The sequence below is a fragment of the Symphalangus syndactylus genome, chromosome 10 (genome assembly GCF_028878055.3).
Source record: "Symphalangus syndactylus isolate Jambi chromosome 10, NHGRI_mSymSyn1-v2.1_pri, whole genome shotgun sequence".
NCBI lineage: Eukaryota > Metazoa > Chordata > Mammalia > Primates > Hylobatidae > Symphalangus > Symphalangus syndactylus.
The window spans coordinates 97712386-97734830 of record NC_072432.2 but is presented as its reverse complement, the minus strand read 5'-3'; the positions used below and the strand labels follow the sequence as shown (position 1 = coordinate 97734830).

The following is a 22445-nucleotide window of genomic DNA, read 5'->3' as shown; positions in this document are numbered from 1 at the left end:
TCAAATAGACACAAATAAAAATGATAAAGGGGATATTACCACTGATCCCACACAAATACAAACTACCATCAGAGAATACTATAAACATCTCTATGCAAATAAACTAGAAAATCTAGAAGAAATGGATAAATTCCTAGACCATACACCCCCACCAAGACTAAACCAGGAAGAAGTCAAATCCCTGAATAGACCAATAACAAGGTCTGAAATTGAGGCAGTAAGTAATAGCCTACCAACCAAAAAAAGCCCAGGACCAGATGGATTCATAGCCAAATTCTACCAGAGGTATAAAGAGGAGCTGGTATCATTCCTTCTGAAACTATTCCAAACAATAGAAAAAGGGAGACTCCTCCCTAACTCATTTTATGATTTTATGAGGCCACCATTATCCTGATACCAAAACCTGGCAGAGACACAACAAAAAAAGAAAATTTCAGGCCAATATCCCTGATGAACATCGATACAAAAATCCTCAATAAAACAGAGGCAAACTGAATCCAGCAGCACATTAAAAAGTTTATCCACCACAATCAAGTTGGCTTCATCCCTTGGATGCAAGGCTGGTTCAATATATGCAAATCAATAAACATAATCCATCACATAAACAGGACCAATGACAAAAACCACATGATTATCTCAATAGATGCAGAAAAGGCCTTTGATAACATTTAACACCCCCTCATGCTAAAAACACTCAATAAACTAGGTATTGATGGAACGTATCTCAAAATAATAAGAGCTATTTATGACAAACTCATAGCCAATATTATACTGAATGGGCAAAAGCTGGGAGCATTCCCTTTGAAAACCAGTACAAGACAAGGATGCTTTCTCTCAACACTCCTATTCAACATAGTATTGGACCCTCTGGCCAGGGCAATCAGCCAAGAGAAAGAAATAAAGCGTATTCAAATAGGAAGAGAGGAAGTCAAATTATCTGTGTTTGCAGATGACATGATTGTATATTTAGAAAACCCTATCAACTCAGCCCAAAAACTCCTTAAGCTGATAAGCAACTTCAGCAAAGTCTCAGGATACAAAATCAATGTGCAAAAATCACAAGCATTCCTGTACACCAATAATAGACAAACAGAGAGCCAAATCATGAGCAAATTCCAATTCACAATTGCTACAAAGAGAATAAAATACCTAGGAATATAACTTACAAGGGATGTGAAGGACCTCTTCAAGGAGAACTACAAACCACTGCTCAAGGAAATAAGAGAGAACACAAACAAGGGAAAAACATTCCATGCTCATGGATAGGAAGAATCAATATCGTGAAAATGGCCATACTGCCCAAGATAATTAATAGATTCAGTGCTATTCCTATCAAGCTACCATAGACTTTCTTCACAGAAATAGAAAAAACTTCTTTAAATTTCATATGCAATCAAAAAAGAGCCCATATAGCCAAGACAATCCTAAGAAAAAAAGAACAAAGCTGGAGGCATCATGCTACTTGACTTCAAACTATACTACAAGGCTACAGTAACCAAAACAGCATGGTACTGGTACCAAAACAGATATATAGACCATTGGAACAGAACAGAGGCCTCAGAAATAACACCACACATCTACAACCATCTGATCTTTAACAAACCTAACAAAAACAAGCAATGGGGAAAGGAGTCCCTATTTAATAAATGGCTAGCCATATGCAGAAAACTCGAACTGGACTCCTTCCTTACACCTTATACAAAAATTAACTCAAGATGGATTAACGATTTAAATATAAGACCTAAAACCATAAAAACCCTAGAAGAAAACCTAGGCAATACCATTTGGACATAGGCATGGACAAAGACTTCATGTCTAAAACACCAAAAGCAATGGCAACAAAAGCCAAAATTGACAAACGGGATCTCATTAAACTAAAGAGCTTCTGCACAGCGAAAGAAACTATCCGGAGTGAACAGGCAACCTACAGAACGGGAGAAAATTTTTGCAATCTATCCATCTGACAAAGGGCTAATATCCAGAATTTCCAAGGAACTTAAACAAATTTATAAAAAAAAAAAAAAAAAAAGCCAGTCGGGCACAGTGGCTCACGCCTATAATCCCAGTACTTTGCGAGGCTGAGGCGGGTGGATTGCCTGAGGTCAGGAGTTCAAGACCAGCCTGGCCAACATAGTGAAACCCCGTCTCTATTAAAAATACAAAAAAAAAAATTAGCTGGGCGTGGTGGCGGGCACCTGTAATCCCAGTTAATACGGAGGCTGAGGCAGGAGAACCATTTGAACCCAGGAGGTGGAGGTTGCAGTGAGCCGACATTGCACCATTGCACTCCAGCCTGGGTAACAAGAGCAAGACTCTGCTTCAAAAAAACAAACAAAAACAAAACAACAACAAAAACAATCCCATCAAAAAATGAACGAAGGATATGAACAGACACTTCTCAAAACAAGACGTTTATGTGGCCAACAAACATATGAAAAAAAGCTCATCAGCACTAGTCATTAGAGAAATGCAAATGCAAACCACAATGAGATACCATCTCACGCCAGTTAGAATGGCAATCATTAAAAAGTCAGGAAACAACAGATGCTGGAGAGGATGTGGGGAAATAGGAATGCTTTCATGCTGCTGGTGGGAGTGTAAATAAGTTCAACCACTGTGGAAGATGGTGTGGCTATTCCTCAAGGATCTAGAAATACCATTTGACCCAGCAATCCCATTACTGGGTACATACCCAGAGGTCTATAAATCATTCTCCTATAAAGACACATGCACACGTATGTTTCTGGCAGCACTATTCACAATAGCAAAGTCTTGGAACGAACCCAAATGCCCATCAATGTTAGACTGGATAAAGAAAATGTGGCACATATACACCATGGAATACTATGCAGCCATAAAAAAAGATGAGTTCATGTCCTTTGGAGGGACATGGGTGACGCTGCAAACCATCATTCTCAGCAACCTAACACAAGAACAGAAAACCAAACACCTCATGTTCTCACTCATAAGTGGGAGCTGAAAAATGAGAACATATGGGTACAGGGAGGGGAACATCACACTCTGGGGCCTGTCGGGGGTTGGGGGGCAAAGGGATGGATAGCATTAGGAGAAATACCTAATGTAGACAACGGGTTAATGGGTGCAGCAAACCACCATGGCACATGTATACCTACATAACAAACCTCCACATTCTGCACATGTATCCCAGAACTTAAAGTATATTTAAAAAAAAAAAAAAAAAAAAGGAACTGGTAACAAAGAAAATCTCAGAAAGTTTCTTACTCTTTTCAGTTAAGAGAAGGATGGAATATATGTAAATTTGAATTTATATAAACATTTTTCCTAACTAAAAAAAAAAACTATGTATGAATTTCAAACTTTTTTGCACCAAAAATTCGTACTCACTTGTTATAATGTATCTGAACGAGATCTAGTTTGAGGCACTAAAAAGGATAAGACATCAGCTTGAAAACAGCCCCTATCAGAGCAGCATGAATTCAACTAAGAACAAACATCAAATTTATGGTCAATATTGGGTGGAAGAATGGTGAAATCAAGGATGCTTTACAAAAGTTTGATGGGGAAAATTCCCCCAAAGAAATCTGAAGTTTACAAATGGATAACTTGTTTGCAGAAGGGATGAGACAATGTTGAAGAGGAAGCCTGCAGTGGCAGACAATCCACATCGATTTTTGAGGAAAAGATTATTCTTCGGTGTGCCCTAATTGAAGAGGACCCACAATTAACAGCACAAATAATAAACAACACCATAGACATCTCAACTGGTTCTACTTACACATTTCTCACTGAAATACTGAAGTTGAGCAAACTTTTCACGCGATGGGTGCAAAACTGTTGCACCCAGATGAGCTGCAGACAAGAGCAGAGCTTTCAATGGAAATTGTAAACAAGTGGGATGATATATTGAAACATTTCTTTGAAGAATTGTAACAGGAGATCAAACATAGCTTTCTCAGTATGATTCTGGATCAAAGCAATAGTTACCAAGAGGTGCAAGTGGTCCAGTCAAATCAAAAGTGGACTGGTCAAGAGCCGAAGTCATAGCAGCAGCTTTTTGGGATGCTCAAGGTATTTTGCCTGTTGACTTTCTGGAGGGCCGAAGAACAATAACATCCGCTTACTATAGGAGAAAGTGAAGCAAAGCTTTAGCATATAAACACCTACGAAATCTTCACCAGAGAGTTCTTCTCCATCAGCACAAAGTTCCTGCTCATTCCTCTCTTTAAGTAAGGGCATTTTTCCAGGGATTTCGATGGGAAACTATTAGGTATCCATCTTACATTCCTGACCTGGCTCCTTCTGACATATTTTTGTTTTCTAATCGTGAAAAATCTGTAAATGGCACCCATTTTTCTTCAGTTAATAACGTAAAAAAGCCTGCATTTTCATGATTAAATTCCCTGAACCCTCAATTCTTTACAGATGGACTAAAGAGCTGGTATCATACTTACCAAAGTGTCTTTAACTTGATGGAGCTTACGTTGAAAAACAAAGTATATATTTTTTAAATTTTATCTTTTAATTCCATTTCCCATGAACTTTTATTCTTTTAAAAATAAACCCGAGTGTTTTAATTCTACTTGCCTTTTTTACTTACTACACACTTGGGGAGATTTTTTGCCACGTGGAATCACCTCATCTCTTGTCACGATTGCATAATATTCCATAGTAGGAATGTTTCATGATTTATTTCTTCATTCCCCCACTGATTTCAATTTTCCGCAACTGCAAACATTGTTCATAATTTTGTACTGTTTGTGGGCCTATACAGGAGTATCCATGCACAAACCTTTTTATGCATTGTGCGAGGGTTACTCTGAGATAGACACCAAGGGAATTGCTGGCTCATAAATCCAATTTTTTCAAAGTAAATCCGCTTGTGAACCCGGAACCAAGTCAATTTTTCCCGCCCCGCCAGTTCCCTGTTCAGGAGAGTGCAGCCGTGATTGGCGCTTTCACTTAGGCCGGGGGCGCCCCAGGTCTCAGGTGCGAGGGGCGCGGTGAACTACCACCCTCCGGGGACGCGCTCTGGCCACGCCTCGCGGCCCCTTTCATTGAAAGAGCCCACAGGGATCACGTGAAAGAGCACGGCAGAGTGCGTGATGTCACGATGCTCAGGCCAATGAGAGCCTCTGTTTATGTCGCGAGCCGTCAAATAGTCATCTTCCCCCTACCATCCCCCGCCCACTCTCCGTCGCGCTGCGCCGCGTCGCTCTCAGCCTCTGGTGAAGGGCGGCGCGCGTACGCAGGCGGTGGCGCGGCTGGAGTGCCGCGGGGAGGGCTGTGCCGGTTGCTTTCTGCAGCCGCGTCTCGGCCAGCTCTCCTCGCCGTTCCCGGGGCGCTGTGCGTCTCCGGTCCGGGACCGAAGCCGCTTGCCGTAGCGGGCGGCCAGATCCGCGTCCCGCCTCAGCGCCCGGAGGACATGCGGGAGAGAGAATGAGCCAGAGGGACACGCTGGTGCATCTGTTTGCCGGGGGGTAAGGTCCTGGCGGGGCGCGCGCACTGGGGCTGAGGGTGCTGGGGCCGAAGACGCAGGCGAGGGAGGCGAAGGGGGCGGGAGTGAGGCCTGGGCGGGGAGCTGCCACGGGCCTGCGGGTGAGGGGAGAGACCCAGCCCGTGGGTGGCGAGGGGGGCTCCGGTTCGGGGCAGCAAGGGGGTGAGGCCCGGGCAAAGAGGGTTGAGGCATGAAACCCGGGCCGGGAGTGAGGTTTTGGGCCCGCGGGGCCGAGGTGAGGCGGAGGCCGAATCCATGCGTCTGAGGAGACGCGGGCAAGAGCTGGTGCCGGCGCTTGATTACTCGGACGCCGCTGGACCTGGCCGTACGTCTCAGTCTAGCGGGCGTCGGGGATCCAGGGCCGCTTTGAGGAGCCTGGCTTCGGATTCCGCCTAGGTTGCATGGCCCAAGGGGACGGGGCGGAAAGTGCGGAGGCTGAGGACAAAATGGGCGCCGGGGCCTCCTTCAGCCATCGCTCCTTGCCGCGCTCGCTTGGGCCTCTGCACGTCACTCACGCCCCATCTCGGACCTCGGGCCGCTCATTTCCGGGCTCGGCTTTGCAGGGTGGGTGGTAAGGGGGCGATCGAGCGGGGAAGGCTTTGGTATTCTCCAGTGGTTGCTGTAGGGTGTTTCTAGCCCTTGGAAAATTTATTGCCCTAGCTTTTCCAGGTGGTGAATGGGGTGCAAAGCTTTGCAGTACCTTTGGGGTCAGATTCCTTTCGAGAAAACCACCCCTCTTGTACACCATTTGCTTTTCTGCTGCTTAGGAGAAAGTAGAAGTGGAGAGAGGTCAGATTTTTCTAAGATAGTGTTAATAGTTACTATGTGTGTGCAAGATTAGGACTAAGCCTAAAGTCTTAGTTCCCTGATTGCCAAAATGAGTATTAGAGCTTCCAGTTTAGCCTCCTGTTTAGATTTCCTCCTTCTAAATCATTTGGATAATCATAGCAATTTTAAGAGTTACTTATTTGGAAGATTATAAAGAGTTTTCTCATCAAAAATGCCTTCGGTGAATTATGCTGAGACTCTTACCGGCATCTTCTTAAATCCTACAGTTTTTAGATCGACCACTTTTAAGAATATGAAAGAAATACATATGCAGTTCTATTCACGGTGTCTTGCTTTGAGTTGGACATATGGACTCTATTGAGCCAATGATGGCAATACTTTCTTTAGGTTGGCATACTTTCATTCAACAAATATTTATTGTACACCAATTATGGGCCAGCCACTGTTCTGGCATAAAAACAATATTTTTCTATTAATCTGTGAGACCCAGTTTAGGCAGTTTGCTTTCCATATTTCTGAAATGTTTACTGCCAATAATCAGGCAAATTAAATCTTTTTTTAAAAATTCAGTAGCTCTGTAGATGCACTTGAAAAGATCTCATGCAAATAATTGAGCTCCCTCGTGTAATTAGATCTATAACCCTGAAGTGAGGAGACCACAGATGTAGTCTAGCACTATTTAAATTTGGGTGAAAAATGGACACTTTTATTTCAATTGCTTCATCTATAAAATTAGGAGGTTGTATTACATGATCTCTAAAGCCCTTTTCTAGCTCCTAACACTTCTGTTATTCTGCGTTCAGGATTCATATATCAAGTTTTGTTAAAAATGGGGCATACTTATATTTGAAATAAATGTTAGCTTGATTGCACTAATTTCCCACTTTGGATTAGGATCATTTTGTTATAAAAACGTGTAAATATAGGTTTTCTGGTTTAAGAACAGGAATGGGAGGTTTTTGTAGCATCTAAACACACAGATTAGGAGCTCCATCCCCTCCCCCGAGTCTAGCATATGTAGTTAACTTAGAGTATTAAATGAGATATTGGTATGTAGGATCTGATACAAGATAGGTGCTCAGCCATATAATTTCTCTTCCTTTGCATCTCATCTTGATTTTATTTTTATATGTGGTTACATAAGTGAGTTCAGTAAAACACACCTTATCTTTTTAAAGGAAGCCCAGTATATTTTAAAAGAACCAAGAGTAACCTTTCACAGTGTATTTAATCTTAGGCAAGGGTTTTCTGAATATGGAGCCTTTGAGTTGTTTTTCTGATAAGTAAAATTGTAATATTCAAATATGTTTATCAGAATCCCACATCTCTAATAGCCTAGTAGCTGTATTGTTAAACACCAGCACTGGACCTTGGTTCTGGGTGAAATACTCACGTGCATAACTCGTGCTTTCTTTAAGACACCCTTTGATCCCGTTATGCTTTTGCCAGAGTTAATATTCAGAGTTTGTAAGGTCAGTAGTTAGGTTAATTGAGTTAAGGAACGATATCATGACAGCCTGTTAAAAAGGTATAAATATGATTTAATTTTAGCTGTACCTCTAATGTATGTATATAGAGATGAAAGCACTATGAAATGTATTTTTAAAGACTGATAGAATTGTACATTGTCTAGTTATTGTATCAGCTGGATACAGAGGCAGCTCATTTTTTTCTGTTTGAGGGAGATATTGTCTCAAATAGGAGCTATATACCTTAAGACTTTAAGTGGATGAAGTTTTTTCTTTGTAGCTCCTATGACAGATAATGTAATATATGTAGTGAGCAAAATCAAAGATGATCTAAGAACTATTTTTATATCCTGGAGCTCATTCATTTGCTCAATCATTATTATTTATTCAGTAGGAAACTCCCATTTGGGTATAATGAATGATATTTGTTAAATTATTTCACCTGTTTGCTTGAAGATCAGGGCAGAAGTAGAATACTTAAAAGTATAATTAATGTGATTTATTTCCGCTTCACTCTGACCATATTTTTATTAGTCTCATTTCCTTAATTTTTACTACCTCTCCTTTTCCTCTGTCTTGCTCTGTTTAAGCTGCTATTACAAAATACCAAAAACTGGTGGCTTATAAATAACAAATATTTCTAACAGTCCGGAAGGCTGGAAAGTTCAAAATTAAAGCAATAACAGGTTCCTTGATGATGGTCTACTTCCTCATAGAAGACACTGTCTTGCTGTATCCTCACGTAGTAGGAGAGGCTAGCCAAGATCTCTGGCGTCTTATAAAGGTACTAATCCCAAATGTCAGGGCTACAATCTCATGACCTAATCACCTTGAAAGTGTCTACCTCCTAATACTATCACCTTGGGATGTGAGTAGGATTTCATCTTATTAATTCTGGAGGAGACAAACATTCAGACATCCTCCTCCCCTTTTTTTCCTTCTAAAAATGCATTCTGTTCTTACCAATAGACTCCAAAACTAAGGGAAGTTTCTTAACCTGTTGGAGAATATTCTCAAACCATTTTTCTGTAAATTACTGTAGCACAGCAGCTACCATTTTTCTGCAAATGGATTAGTGTAGCACAACATTGTGGATCAGGGATTCTCCTTCTTGAGACCCTTCTTGTGGTCTGAGTTTAAAACTATTTTCATAAAAATACGTTATTGGCACAAATTTGTTGACATTTGTCCTGATGGTGCAAGAGCAATGATGGGTAAGACTGCTGATGCCTTAGCATGCATCAAGGCAGTGGCATCAGACTATGGTCATCGTATTCACCTCCAGGTACTTGCAATTAAAAAAAAAAAAAAGCCAGTTTAACCTAAGAATGCTCTTGAAGGAGTAAAAAATACTAATTTTATTAAATCACAACCTTTGAATACCTCTATATTTAATATTTTGTATGACAAAATGGGAAATAGGCATGAAGTAACTGCATGCCGAAGTGTGGTTCTGCGTTGTTAAAATTGTAGGCTACACTAGCTTCTTTTTTTCATGGAGACCCATTCTTACTTAACGATTAATAGACTGACTACTCAGACTAGACATTTTCTCAAAAACTGAAGGAAGTAAGCCTTTTTAAGGAAAACCACTGATAGCATTTGTTACCAATGATAAAATTCCAGTTTTCAAACAGAAATTCGAATTTTTGAATTGACCCCTCTCCCCCAGCCTTGCAATACCTAAGGATGTTTCTGATGAGATGGTGATAGTAAATGTACATTATTTTAATACTTTTAAAATGTTTTGGAAGACCTGCAAACCCAGTGTACCAGTATTTTTCAAATGACCAATATATATATGATGTCATGGAGTCAGCCATGGGTAGAAGAGTCATTCAGATTTTAAAATAGACCAGTGGATTTTAATATAACAGTACGAAAAGTTTACTGGTATAGTTCAGATTCTACATTGCAACTAACCTTTAAGAACCTACTACTTGTCCGGTTTTAATATAGTATTGAAGAATATCGACAATTATCTAAAAAGGGACTGTCTTGTCTAGTAATTGTTATTAACTAGAAAGTGTTAAGTGCTATGGGGAAAAAAAATGGTGCACCTTAAAGGACTGTGGTGGGAGTTCACTCTAGTACTAAATAGAATGATGATGAATCTTATTGAGAAGATGACATTTGAGTAAAGACTTGGAAGGGAGAGAATTAGCTATACAAAAGGAACTAGCCCCAGTAAGACCCTAACCCCAGTAAGAGTGAGATAATGAGGCAGGTATGGCCAGAATGATAGAGCCTTCTTAGGCCTTTAAAGGACTTTGACCTTTTCTATTGAAATGGGAGGAGTCATCATAGAATTTTTAAAGGCTAATTGGTCTCTGCTAGACTATGCATGGGACAGGGGCAGAAGTAGGGTGTTGATTTGGCTATTTCAATAATCCACTTGACTGATAATGGTGATTCAGACTAGGTTGGAAGCAATGGATATTGTGAGAAGTGGTTGAATTCTAGTTAGATTTTGAAGGTAAAGATAATAAGATTTTTGACATATTGAATGCAGAGTGTAGAAGAGCGAAGAATAACTCCAGGGTTTTTAGTGTGGGCACCTGGAAGGGTGGAATTGCTGTCAACTGAGATGGGCAAGATTGCAGATGGAACAGAGTTGGGGTGAGGGGAGATCAGAAGCTCCATTTTAGACATGGTAAGTTTGAGAAGTAGAGAGGTCAAAAAGCTGATTGTTTAAGTGATTGGACATACTAGCATGGAGTCCAGGAAAGAGGATTGGACTAGGGATATATATTTAGTAGTCACTGGAACGTAAGTGGTGCCATGAGCCTAGTTGAGATCACTAAGGGAGTGAATATAGAGAAGAAGGGACCACAAACTACCCTCTGGGGACTTCAATAAAAGAGATCAAGAGAAGAGGAATGAGGAGAAGAGGAGGAACCAGCCAAGTAGACTTCATAGTGACCAAAAAAATATGGTATCCTAAAATCCAAATGGAGCAAATATACAAGATCTAGAAAGGAGTAAGTGATCAACTATCAAATGTTACTGTCATTTAAGATGTCTGAAAGCTGTTAACCACTGAATTTAATTGAGGACCTTTGGTGACTTTTAGTAATTTCCAGGGCAGGGGAGTAAAAGTCTGGTTGGAGTAGGAGAGAAATTAGAGACAACAAATAGACAGTTTTAAGGTTTGCTGTAAAGGGTAGCAACGAAAGGGGGAAATTGACTTTTACTAAACCTGCCACATTCCCTCAGCCTATTTTGTTCCTATAATGGATTTTTTTTTTATTTCTCAGTCTCGTATCTTATTATTTTTCCTTAAAATAGTAAGCACTTTGAGGGTCCCAACAAAGGCCTTTTTCTTTCTTACAAGACCTATTTGCACAGAGATTTTAGTTTTTGTTTGTTTAAACCAGTCTTGGTTACACTGTGCCTAGCTTTACGAAAACTAAAAAACACTCTAAATAGTAAAGACTGTACAACTGCATCTTGGGTTGTATGATACGGCTTGCTTCCATGTTTATCTAAGTTGGCTAAAATTTTCAGTATTACTAGTCTTGATTTTGCTTTATCATCCAAAATAAGAATAACCTGTTAATTTTTTCCTGCATCAGAAACACTTCCTACACTTAAAAAAAAAATGCTGTTTTATTCTGAACCATGCATTGCTGACTTTTCATAAGTTAGTCTGTCAGGTATATAGATGTCCATCACCATTTCAAAAACTTGTATTGCTTCTTGTCTAAATAAAGATTCAGAGAAAATTATTATACAAATGTACTGCCAGATAAACAATTTTTGGTAAGACTTCCTCAATGATTTGCATAGAATTTCAGGGACAGTCTACATGTTTTTGTTTGGTTTTTTTTAATATTATTTTTTGAGACGGAGTTTCACTCTTGTTGCCTATGCTGGAGTGCAATGGCACGATCTCGGCTCACTGCAACCTCCGCCTCCCAAGTTCAAGCAATTCTCTTGCCTCAGCCTCCCAAGTAGCTGGGATTACAGGTGCCCGCCACCACGCCCAGGTAATTTTTTGTATTTTTAGTAGAGACAGGGTTTCACCATGTTGGTCAGGCTGGTCTTGAACTCCTGACCTCAGGCGATCCACCCACCTCGGCCTCCCAAAGTGCTGGGATTACAGGCCTGAGCTACCGCGCCCAGCCCAGTCTACATGTTTTAAGATTGAAAAACTCCTTAAGTTTGGCTAGCATTTTAAAGAAACTTCATCTTTAGTGATTGATATTTCTTTCTTTTTTTTTTTTTTTTTTTTTTTAACAATTTTTAGTAGAGATGGGGTTTCACTGCGTTAGCCAGGTTGGTCTCCATCTCCTGACTTCATGATCCGCCCACCTCGGCCTCCCAAAGTGCTGGGATTACAGGCGTGAGCCACCGTGCCCAGCCAGTGATTGACATTTATTAATGTAACTAATGCCCTAAGTAGAGTATCACTGCAGGCAGAAAAATAAAATATTTTATCCTATTCATCTTGCTTTATAAAGCTAAACACTGCTTAAAATTAATAAAATGAATTCTGAAGGACCTTTTTAAATAATATGCACATACAAATATTGTGGACCTCATCAGAAAATATTTTGTTCATCTATCTGTTACCTTGCCTGTTAAAAACAAGTTTCCTGATCCATACATGCTCAGGAGGTTAATATTGAGGACATATATCTAACAGTGCCTTGGATTTTTTCCAGTCCTTTTAAAGCTAGGGGAGCCAGATCTAGTGGTTCAGCAGCTTAGGACTATCTGGTCGATAGGGTTTTAGGTCTATGTACCTGTCTTAGGGATTCATGACTGGGTATGATGGCTGAAATTCATCTGCTATTCATATTCACTTAGTGAACAATTTCTCTTTCTCCTTTCTCTCCCATCTCCCCACCCTCAACTTTTGATTCCCATGCTTCAATAACTAGTGTGGGAGAGCACTTTGAGGCTCCCAACAGAGGCCTTGCTCTTTGTTACAAAACCTGTTTGCACAGAGTTGTTTTATTTGTTTTGTTTTTTAAACCAGTTTTGGTTACACTGTGCCTAGCTTCAAAAACAAACAAAAAAACACTCTATCTTTGAAAGTTTTTAGACAGTTAAACTCTAAAAAGTTTGGCTTTATTAGCATCTGCAGTATTACCATAGGCTAGAGATGTGTCCACATTCCGGTAAATTACCGAGATGACTTGATAAACTTACTGTACAATTTGGCAAACATCGTGAAAATAAAATAGTTTCAAATGTCTTATAAAATTCTTTAGTAATAACCATATTAAACAATTTTAAATATTCTATAAGATCAATACATAGCTATGTGATTATTTGACTCACCAAGTGATCTTGGCCTTCTTATATCTTTTAAGATATAAGACATTTGCCTATAAAACTTTAAATGAATGTCAATCCAGGTAGTTTCACTACGAACATAAAGAACATGTAGTTATTTCTAATCTGGGTATACCAGGGGTATAGTGATGGGGTATAGTGACATTTAACAGTGTTACTAGATTCATAACCAAGAAACTCTCCTTTCTGCATTTTTGATGTTACAAAGTAATGAACTTACGCCCTTCTGTTACAGACTTGGCTATTATGTCTTTGGAATTCTTTGCCAATCAAGAAAACACACAGAACAAACCATTGACTGTTTTATAGAAATAACTTTGAATTGTAACTTTTTAAAAATAGTAAAGCATCCAACCTTGAACTATGTTATTTAATAGCAAATTACATTGGCCACACCTTGCAACTGATGTTATCCACATCACTGGATCAGAGGGAAGTTAAGACCAGTAATGAGTGCCTGCTTCTACTCCACCATTTTTTTCTCTATTGCTTTTTCTTGGTTTTCAAATTAATATATTATACATCATCTCTCTGTTCTGGTAGATGAGGATTTAGTTATATTGTACCACTCTCTTGTTTCCTCTTTCTTTACATCCTCTCAATATATAATTTGATAGTTTTTTTTTTTTTTTTGAGAAAGAGTCTCGCTCTGTCGCCCGGGCTGGAGTGCAGTGGCGCAATCTCGGCTCACTGCAAGCTCCGCCTCCCGGGTTCACGCCATTCTCCTGCCTCAGCCTCTCCGAGTAGCTGGGACTACAGGCGCCCGCCACCACGCCCGGCTAATTTTTTGTATTTTTTAGTAGAGACGGGGTCTCCTGACCTCGTGATCCACCCACCTCGGCCTCCCAAAGTGCTGGGATTACAAGCGTGAGCCACCGCGCCCGGCCCACAGTTTTTGTTAAAAATCAAAAGTCAGTGCTTACCTTATTGTGACAATACAAATATTGTTCACTGCAGAGCTAAGTTTAAGTTGTCTATTATGTTGACCTTTCCTTTCTTGAATAACTTCATTCCTCCCCGCCCCCACCCCACCCCCTACTGCCCCGAAGTTAATAATTGCCTCCATTAAAAAACTTCTGCTTAGTTATGTGAGTACTCATACTTGAACATTTGTTTTCATATGATCAGCTGTGTTCATCTGTCAGTCTTTTTTCCTGGAGACTTTTGTCCCACTGAATTCTGTCATGCTAATCTTATCTTGATTGATTTTTTTTCAGATCTGCCATTTCACTATCATCTTGGGACGTCTTTCTCTGTCTTGGGTTATTCTGTTCCTACATTTCATTCCCTCCCCACCACCATCTTCTTTTAGTTGACTGTCTTAATTTGTGGAATACATTTTTTAGTTAGCTGTGTAAGAAAAGGGTATACAGTAGGCAATTTCTTGAATACTTCTTTGTCCCAGATGTATAGTTTGGTTTGGTATAGAATTTTAGGATAAGTTATCTGCAGTTGTCGAGAAGTGTGATGCTAATCTGGTCACTTTTCCTCTCTTACGTGACCTTTTTTCTTTCTGGAAGTTGAAGTCCTTGAAAGATTGCAGTAGTGCATCTTGGCGTGGATTGTTTTTGCATCCTTTGTTCCTGCTAAACCTAAGCTCAGAAATGTTGAGTTTGTGTTCTTCAGAGAATCAGCTCTCTGCCTAGGAATATAGTTTTATCCAGCGTGTGTGTGTGTGTGTGTGTGTGTGTGTGTGTGTGTGTGTAAGGCATAGAGCGACACTGGGCATCCTACCTTTGTCATACAGCCTGTGACAGCAGCCAGTCCTTCTGTTTTCAGTTATTTGCCTTAATTCCTTCTTAAATACTTGGTGCCCTTAATCATTAGGCCTCCTAGGGATTCTGCAGGGAAAAGCTCTGCTGCTTTTTGGTATTTCCCTCTGCAAGCCTTTCTTCCTCTTTTCTAAGTTGTCTTTCCCATTTGCCTCATTGGTTGAAAACTTGCAGCTGCCGATTTCTCTGGGGCTGTCTGTTCTGGCATATTCCTTTAGACAGTGAGATTTTTGACATGGAGAAAAGATGAGTCTAATGTAGTTCATCCCAACTTTATTGAAGCATTAGTTTTGTTCTCTACATCAATTCTGATTTCAGTGTGCATAATTATTTTTAAATTGCAGCAAGAGAAATACCAGAGTGTCACCCCTATACTACACGTCTATTGCATTCTATAATGTAAAACTGCTTCAGGACAACCTAAGTGCTTGTGCATATACCCACTTATGCCACCCCCACCTCTGTACGATTTACTTATTTATTTATTTTTTGAGATGGAGTCTCGCTCTGTCACCCAGGCTGGGGTGTGCACTGGCGCAATCTCGGCTCACTGCAACCTCCGCCTCCCAGGTTCAAACAGCCCTCCCACCTCAGACTCCCGAGTAGCTAGGATTACAAGTGTGCACCACCACGCCCGGCTAATTTTGTGTGTGTGTGTATTTTCAGTAGAAGTAGTGTTTCACCATGTTGGCCAGGCTGATCTTGAACTCCCGACCTGAAGTGATCCGGCTTCCTTGGCCTCCCAAAGTGCTAGGTTTACAGGTGTGAGCCACCACGCCTGGCCTTATTTTTTTGTTGTTTTTTAATTTTATTTTTTGTTGTTGTTGTTGTCATTGTTTTGAGACAGGGTCTCACTCTGTGGCCTAGGCTGGAGTGTGATAGTGCAGTCACAGCTCACTAAAGCCTTGACCTCCCAGGTTTAAGTGATTCTCTTACCTTGACCTCCCAAGTAGCTGGAATTACAGGCATTGTGCCACTGCACCTGGCTGTTTTCTTCTTTCTTTCTCTCTTTTTTTTTTTTTTTTTTTGAGATGGAGTTTCACTCTTGTTGCCCAGGCTGGAGTGCAGTGGCACAACCTCAGCTCACTGCAACGTCTGCCTCCTGGGTTGAAGCGATTTTACTGCCTCAGCCTCTGGAGTAGCTGGGATTACAGGCATGCACCACCACGCCCAGCTAATTTTTTGTATTATCATGTTTGCCAGGCTGGTCTCAGGTGATCCTGACCTCAGGTGATCCACCTGCCTTAGCCTCCCAAAGTGCTAGGATTACAGGAGTGAGCCACCACGCCCGGCCTCTTTCTTTCTTCTTTTCAGAGACAGAGTCTCACTGTGTTGCTTAGGCTGGTTTCAAACTCCTGGACTCAAGTGATCCTACCACCTCAGCCTGGCCAGGCATCAGCCACCATGCCTAGCCAGTTTAGATTCTCATGTGTTTTACTTGCTGAAGTGTTTTTTAAATATCATAGTATTTACCTTGTCTGTTGGTCTGGCCACAAAATATTCATAAGACTTCTATTACAAAATTTCATAGTTACTATTATCAGTAATGGAGACACATAACTACATAGCTAATATTTATTGAGCACTTTTTATGTGCCACTTTACAAAATGCTTTATGTGGATTATATCATCTTTACAAGCGTGTGAGGCATAGGTATTGTTTTTACCATTGTTTTGTTTTCGTTGTATAATATTTATTTTCTTGGAACCAGGAATGACTGGGTAGGAATCATGGCTTTATGTGCTCACGTTGCTTTTTGTTTGTTTTCGTTTTAATTATAGAAGTAATTCATGTTCATTGAATACATTTTTTAGAAGTTATTCATATTCAAGAATACTCTTTCTTAGGTTTTACAGAATATAAAATCAAAACATGTACATGTTTATTATAGATTTTGGGCCTGTTTGTGGGTTTTATGTTCAATAAATTTACAAAGTAAGTACACTAAACTGCTAAAAAGAAATCAGGCCAAGACGAATTGAATTATTATGATTTGCCATAAATAGATCACTGTTGTAGTGTGAATATGGTATGGACTAACCCATCGGTTCTTCTGAGTTCTACATTGCATATACTCCAAGTATACTGTGTGATGATGACTCATGGCTTTTACCACTTAGCTCTCAACTCTTATCATAAGTAAATTTATGGCTTCTGTTTAAGATTCTCCTTGCGGCCTCATATATAATGAGGTTTTAAGACTATTTCATGGCTGTTTGAAAATATCTTTTCCTTGTTTATTGAGTATTGAGGTTTCTAAGTTCTACTTAATTTTCTTTCAGATTTGGTATAATCCTACTACTTTTTGTCTAATTCTGTTGAAATCTGACCATATAATTGTGGTTTCAACATTTTTTTGGGGGGGGTTAAATTTTTTTAACTGCCTATTTAAAGCTATGAGTGGAATTTTTTTGAAGTATTAAGCTTATTTATGATTGAATGTTTCACATAATATAAATATATTCAGCCCCAGGTAGTTAATATATTAAGAATTCCTACTGGTTTTCACATATTTTTCAAATCAGGTTTGTCAGGGTATCGTTTACATACAGTAAAATCTACCCTTTGTTAAATGTATACAGTTTATTGACTTCTGGCAGATTTATAAAATCATTTAAACACTACTATAGTCAGGATATTGGCTGGGCCTAGTGGTTCATGCTTATAATCCCAGTACTTTGGAAGCCTGAAGTGGGAGGATTGCTTGAGGCTAGGAGTTCAAGAACAGTTTGTGCAACATAGCAAGACCCTGTCTCAACAAAAAATAAAAAAAATTAGCTGCGCATGGTGGCATGTGCCTGTAGTCCCAACTGCTAGGGAGGCTGAAGCAGGAGGATTGTTTGAACCCAGGAGTTCAAGGCTACAGTGAGCTATGATCGTGCCACTGCACTCCAGCCTTGGTGACAGAGCAAGACACTATCCCAAAAGAAAAAAAAAAAAAAAGGATATTGAACATTTTTTGTTATTCCAAGAAGTCCCCCATACCCCTTGCAGTCACTTTCTTCCCTCTCCTCTACTCCTTGGAAACCACTGATCTCGTTTCTGTTCTTCTCATTTTGCCTTTTCTAGAATATCATAAAAATGTTTGCTTAACGAGGGGGATAATTTTTTTAATGTCAAAAATAAAAGACTTTTGTGCTTAGCTTTTTCAGTTAGCATAATGCTTTTGAGATTTATCCAGGTGGTGGCTTTTTACTGCAGAATAGTATTCTATTATATAGGTGTACCACAGTTTGCTTCCACTAGTTGATGGACATTTGGGTTGTTCCCAGTGTTTAGCTATGAATAAGTACAGCTATTATAAACATTCATGAACAAGTCTTTTTGTGGACATGTCTGTTCATTTCTCTTGGGTCTGTACCTACAAGTGAGATAGGGTTGTGTGGCAGTTTTATGTTTAACTCTGTAAGAAACTGACAAACTGCTTTCTAAAATGCTTGTACCATTTTTAATTCCCACCAGCAGTGTAAGAGATTTCCAGTTGTTCAGCGGCTGGCTGTTGGTCAGTCTTTTTAATTCTAGCCATTTAACAGATGGGCAGTGATATCTTATAATGGATCTACTTTGCATTTCCCTGATGGCAAATGATTTGCAGAATTCTATGTGTTTATTTGCATCTATATGTCACTATCTGTTAAATCTCTTACTGAATTACTTGATTTTATTCCTGATTATAAGCACTTTTGCAGTTAATGATTTGCAAATATTTGTTCTCAGTCTACGGCTTTCATTTTATTCTCAGTTTCTTTCATTGTGTTAGCAGTTTCTTTCAGAACAGAAGTTTTTAATTTTGGTAAGGTCCAGTTTTTCAGTTTTTTTCTTTAATGATTTGTGCTTCTGTTGATGTCCGTATAAGAAGTCTGTGCCTAACGCAAAGTTAAAAGATTTTTTTCCAGATGTTTTTTCCTAGATGTTTTATAGTTTCATCATTTTAAACTTAGGTCTATGATCCATTTTGAGTTAATTTTAAAATGTAGTGTGAGGTAAGGGTCATGTTTTTTATTTTACATATAATGTTCTTTATTTCTTAATAGCTTTGTTGCATAAGTTTTTCACTCTAGTTGCATACAGTTTGGTTTTATCTTCTTTTCTTGGTGGCATATACTAATACATCAATATGACATATTTTTATCTTTTAAAATTTCTTTTACGTTCTATTTGTAGTGATATTAACATTGCCATGCCTGCTTTCCTTTATATATATGTGTGTTTTGTTTTTTTTTTATTGTGGAGGTAGAATTGTTTAGTGTATTATTGCATGGGTTGCTTTTCTTTTTCTTTCAATGCCCATTTTGAAGGTTCATGTTAACGTGACTCAACTAGCTTTTCTCTTTCACCACACTAAGAGCTTTTCTGAGTGATTTTCCCTTTTGGTTAGAAAGCAGTTCTAAAGGCTTCACTTGGTAGCTAGTAATGTTTTAAGAGGAAATTATTTTCTACTCTTGTATTTTAAAATAATAAAATAATAATTACTCAGCCTATATCTTACATACCTTTTAAACAGTTTAATGTCATTCAGAGCTTTTCTTATTATTGTTCTGGTGATCAGTCCTTTTATTTAAGTTGGATTCTTCTAACAAGCCTACCTACATTGTACAGTTTTCCACATGTAGGCCTGACAGATACTAATTGTGAGACTCAAATGCCAATTTTTTTTCTTTTTTGAGACAGGGTCTCACTCTGTTGCCCAGGCTAGAGTGCAGTGGCCTGATCATATTCACTGTAGCCCTGAACTCCTATGCTCACGCAATTTTCCCACCTCAGCCTCCTGAGTAGCTAGGACTACACGCATGCCCCACCACACCTGGCTAATTTTTTAAACAAAATTTTTGTAAAGTGGTGTCTGGCTATGTTGCCCAGGCTGATGTCAAACTGGCCTCAAACCATCCTCCTGCCTCCTCCCAAAGCTCTGGGGTTACATGTGTGAGCCATGCGCCCAGCCCTCAAATGCTATATTTTTTTGTAGGTGAAATACTTCTGAATATTTGGGTATTTAAAATAAGAGAACTATGTATGGTTAACTATCAGTGAGTTCTTCCTTATTGCTAAGAAGACCATTTCTTCAGTTTGAAAGGACAGGAGTTTGAAGGATAGGATATACTTCAAAGAATGGCCTAGATTTTAACAGAGCTACAAGTTATATATACATGAGTACTAAATCACACCTTAGGACAGTATTTAAAGCCATTATGTGACTTACCAGTACAATTTTAGTAACAGCACCTATCAGTTGAAGTGTTTAGCAGTTATTCTTGCCAGATAGTTACTAAGCTGTGTTCATTTTAGTTACTGAAGATGTTTGTATGAAATCAGATAATGGAATCTCTTAAAAATTTGTTTAGTCATCTAACATTAAAAATTATAAATTTTAGTATGTTGGCAAAGCTCCAGGTACCCATGTGGATTACAGCTCTGGGCATATGTACTAACTTATGAATTAAGTGGATAAACTGTGTTCTTTGTGTTTTTTTTTTAGATGTGGTGGTACAGTGGGAGCTATTCTGACATGTCCACTGGAAGTTGTAAAAACACGACTGCAGTCATCTTCTGTGACGCTTTATATTTCTGAAGTTCAGCTGAACACCATGGCTGGAGCCAGTGTCAACCGAGTAGTGTCTCCCGGACCTCTTCATTGCCTAAAGTGAGAGCATAGTATTCAGGAGTCTTTTTTAGTTTGTTGGCATTAGTGATTTCCAGATGTTTCTTTACTTATATTCTGCCACATTGAAAATGATTCTTTATAAACCTATTTACAGAAGTTACTCTGAATTGTACTCATAAGGAATGATAATCCCTAATGGAGAAGAACAGTTAGATAGATAAGATAAAGTGTAATTTTACTTCCAAATCATGTGTATTTAGAATATTTCTACATTTATCCAGTGGAGTTTTTTCTAAAGCTATTATAAGTATTTAATTTTGGATTATTCATTTACTTTTGAAATGTGATAATGTTTAATGCTAACTCCTTTCGTGTGTATTTTTAATGTTCCAAGTACTCTCACAAGTAAGTACATCCAGTTAACGACAATCTGTGATTTTTATGTAACCTAAGTACAACTGAGACAGCAGAGTTCTAATGCTATTCAGGATTTGTTTAACATTTCCTGATGGTTTGGCAAAGATTTATTTTTACAGTTTGCCGTACTTCATTATGTTGCAATTAGATTTGAAATTTCAAAACTATTAAAATTAGGTTTTGCATGTTTATACTTGTAAATAATGGAATGCCTTTGTGTCTGCCTTATCAGCTCACTGTTTGAACTTAGTTCAGTAGTGTTTATTTTGTAATAGCAAATAAACTCATTCTGTGTATTTACCTTTGGTACTAAAAGGTTTCATCAGCCTTTTCTTTTTTCAAACTTGTTTACATAAGTACATGAATAGGTAGAAGAAAATTGATAACAGTTTTGAATTAAAATGCCATAATTGGGGCCGGGCGTGGTGGCTCACGCCCATAATCCCAGCACTTTGGGAGGCCGAGGTGGGTGGATCATCTGAGGTCAGGAGTTTGAGACCAGCCTGGCCAACATGGTGAAACCCCGTCTGTACTAAAAATACAAAATTAGCCAGGTGTGGTGGTGCGCACTTGTAATCCCAGCTACTCAGGAGGCTGAGGCAGGAGAATCACTTGAACCAGGGAGGCGGAGGTTGCAGTGAGCCGAGATCGCACCACTGTATTCCAGTCTGGGTGATACAGTGAGACTCTGTCCCAGAAAAAAAATGCTATAGTTATAGATAAATACTTCTATCTGATTTGTAATAGGAAAAGTATTTTAATATCATGATTTTGATATTTACTACCACAGATTGCCTCTCCTTAAAATTCTTCTTTTGACCTCTGTGATAATACTTTTTAATTCTCTTTTTCAGTGGTTTTGCCTTCCCTTCACAGGAACTTTAGTAATCCTTCTGGGCTGTGTTTTAGTTCCTCAGTTTTTCAGGCCCTCTTTTAAGCTCTTTATATATTAATTTACTTAATCCTCACAGTAACCAGTAAAGGGCTACTGGTTTTTTTTATTTACTGCTGATGAAACTGAGTATGAGAGAAAACTTATTTCAGGGTTGTAGAGTTATCCGTTACCAATATTGGGCTTCATATCTGAGAAGTCTGGCCACTCAGTTCAGGCCTTAAATTAAGCATTAGCCCCAACTACCTTTAAAAAGATGCCTCTTAAGCAGATAGATGTTTGAGAACTACTTGGCCTAGTCTGTTAACTCTGAATTAAAATACCTACTCTTCAGTTTCTGTTCCTTCTCACTGCCAAAACTTCATTACTCCAAGAAAGCCTTCTGTGACTTACACATGGCTTTGTTCCTTTCTCTGCTGGGCATATATGTATCTAGGTTGTATAGTATTTGCTTGTTAATATGGTCTGTTATTTGTTTTATTATAATTCTTTTTACCAAAACAGAACAGCAAATTTCCCAATGTCGGGCCTCGCCTTCTTTTTTCTATCTACTTACTTTTTCTAGTTATAAACAGCTAATTATACAGTTAAATACTCAGTATAGCAACGGTTAACTGAGTGGCAGGAGAAATAACAGGCCAACCATTCTGGTACCTTAAAGGACATTAGGGTGATAGATTCTGCTACAGCATTTCAATGGAATGGGGATGAGATAATACTGTA

At 39.0% G+C, this 22445-nt stretch overlaps 1 protein-coding gene and 1 long non-coding RNA gene across 5 annotated transcripts in view; one reads left to right on the top strand and one right to left on the bottom strand.

The window, feature by feature from the left end:
• The window catches only part of LOC134731546 (uncharacterized), a 37469-nt gene extending 32439 nt beyond the window's left edge, over positions 1 to 5030 (bottom strand). Inside the window, exons 1-3 of one of the 2 annotated variants that reach the window (XR_010113906.1) lie at positions 4563 to 5030; positions 3967 to 4098; positions 3758 to 3831 (exon numbers count right to left, since the gene is read on the bottom strand). This is a non-coding gene — a long non-coding RNA (uncharacterized lncRNA). The remainder of the gene's footprint in view (positions 1 to 3757; positions 3832 to 3966; positions 4099 to 4562) is intronic. The other variant, XR_010113905.1, reaches the window with a different exon arrangement.
• Positions 5031 to 5161: 131 nt separating this feature from the next.
• SLC25A36 (solute carrier family 25 member 36) overlaps positions 5162 to 22445 on the top strand; it is a 39045-nt gene continuing 21761 nt past the window's right edge. For 2 of the 3 annotated variants that reach the window (XM_063610698.1, XM_055295243.2), the window contains exons 1-2: positions 5173 to 5459; positions 20288 to 20452. In XM_063610698.1, the coding sequence (XP_063466768.1) occupies positions 5419 to 5459; positions 20288 to 20452 (206 nt within the window). In that variant the 5' untranslated portion in view covers positions 5173 to 5418. Of the gene's footprint in view, positions 5460 to 20287; positions 20453 to 22445 lie in introns of all 3 variants that reach the window. The other variant, XM_055295242.2, reaches the window with a different exon arrangement.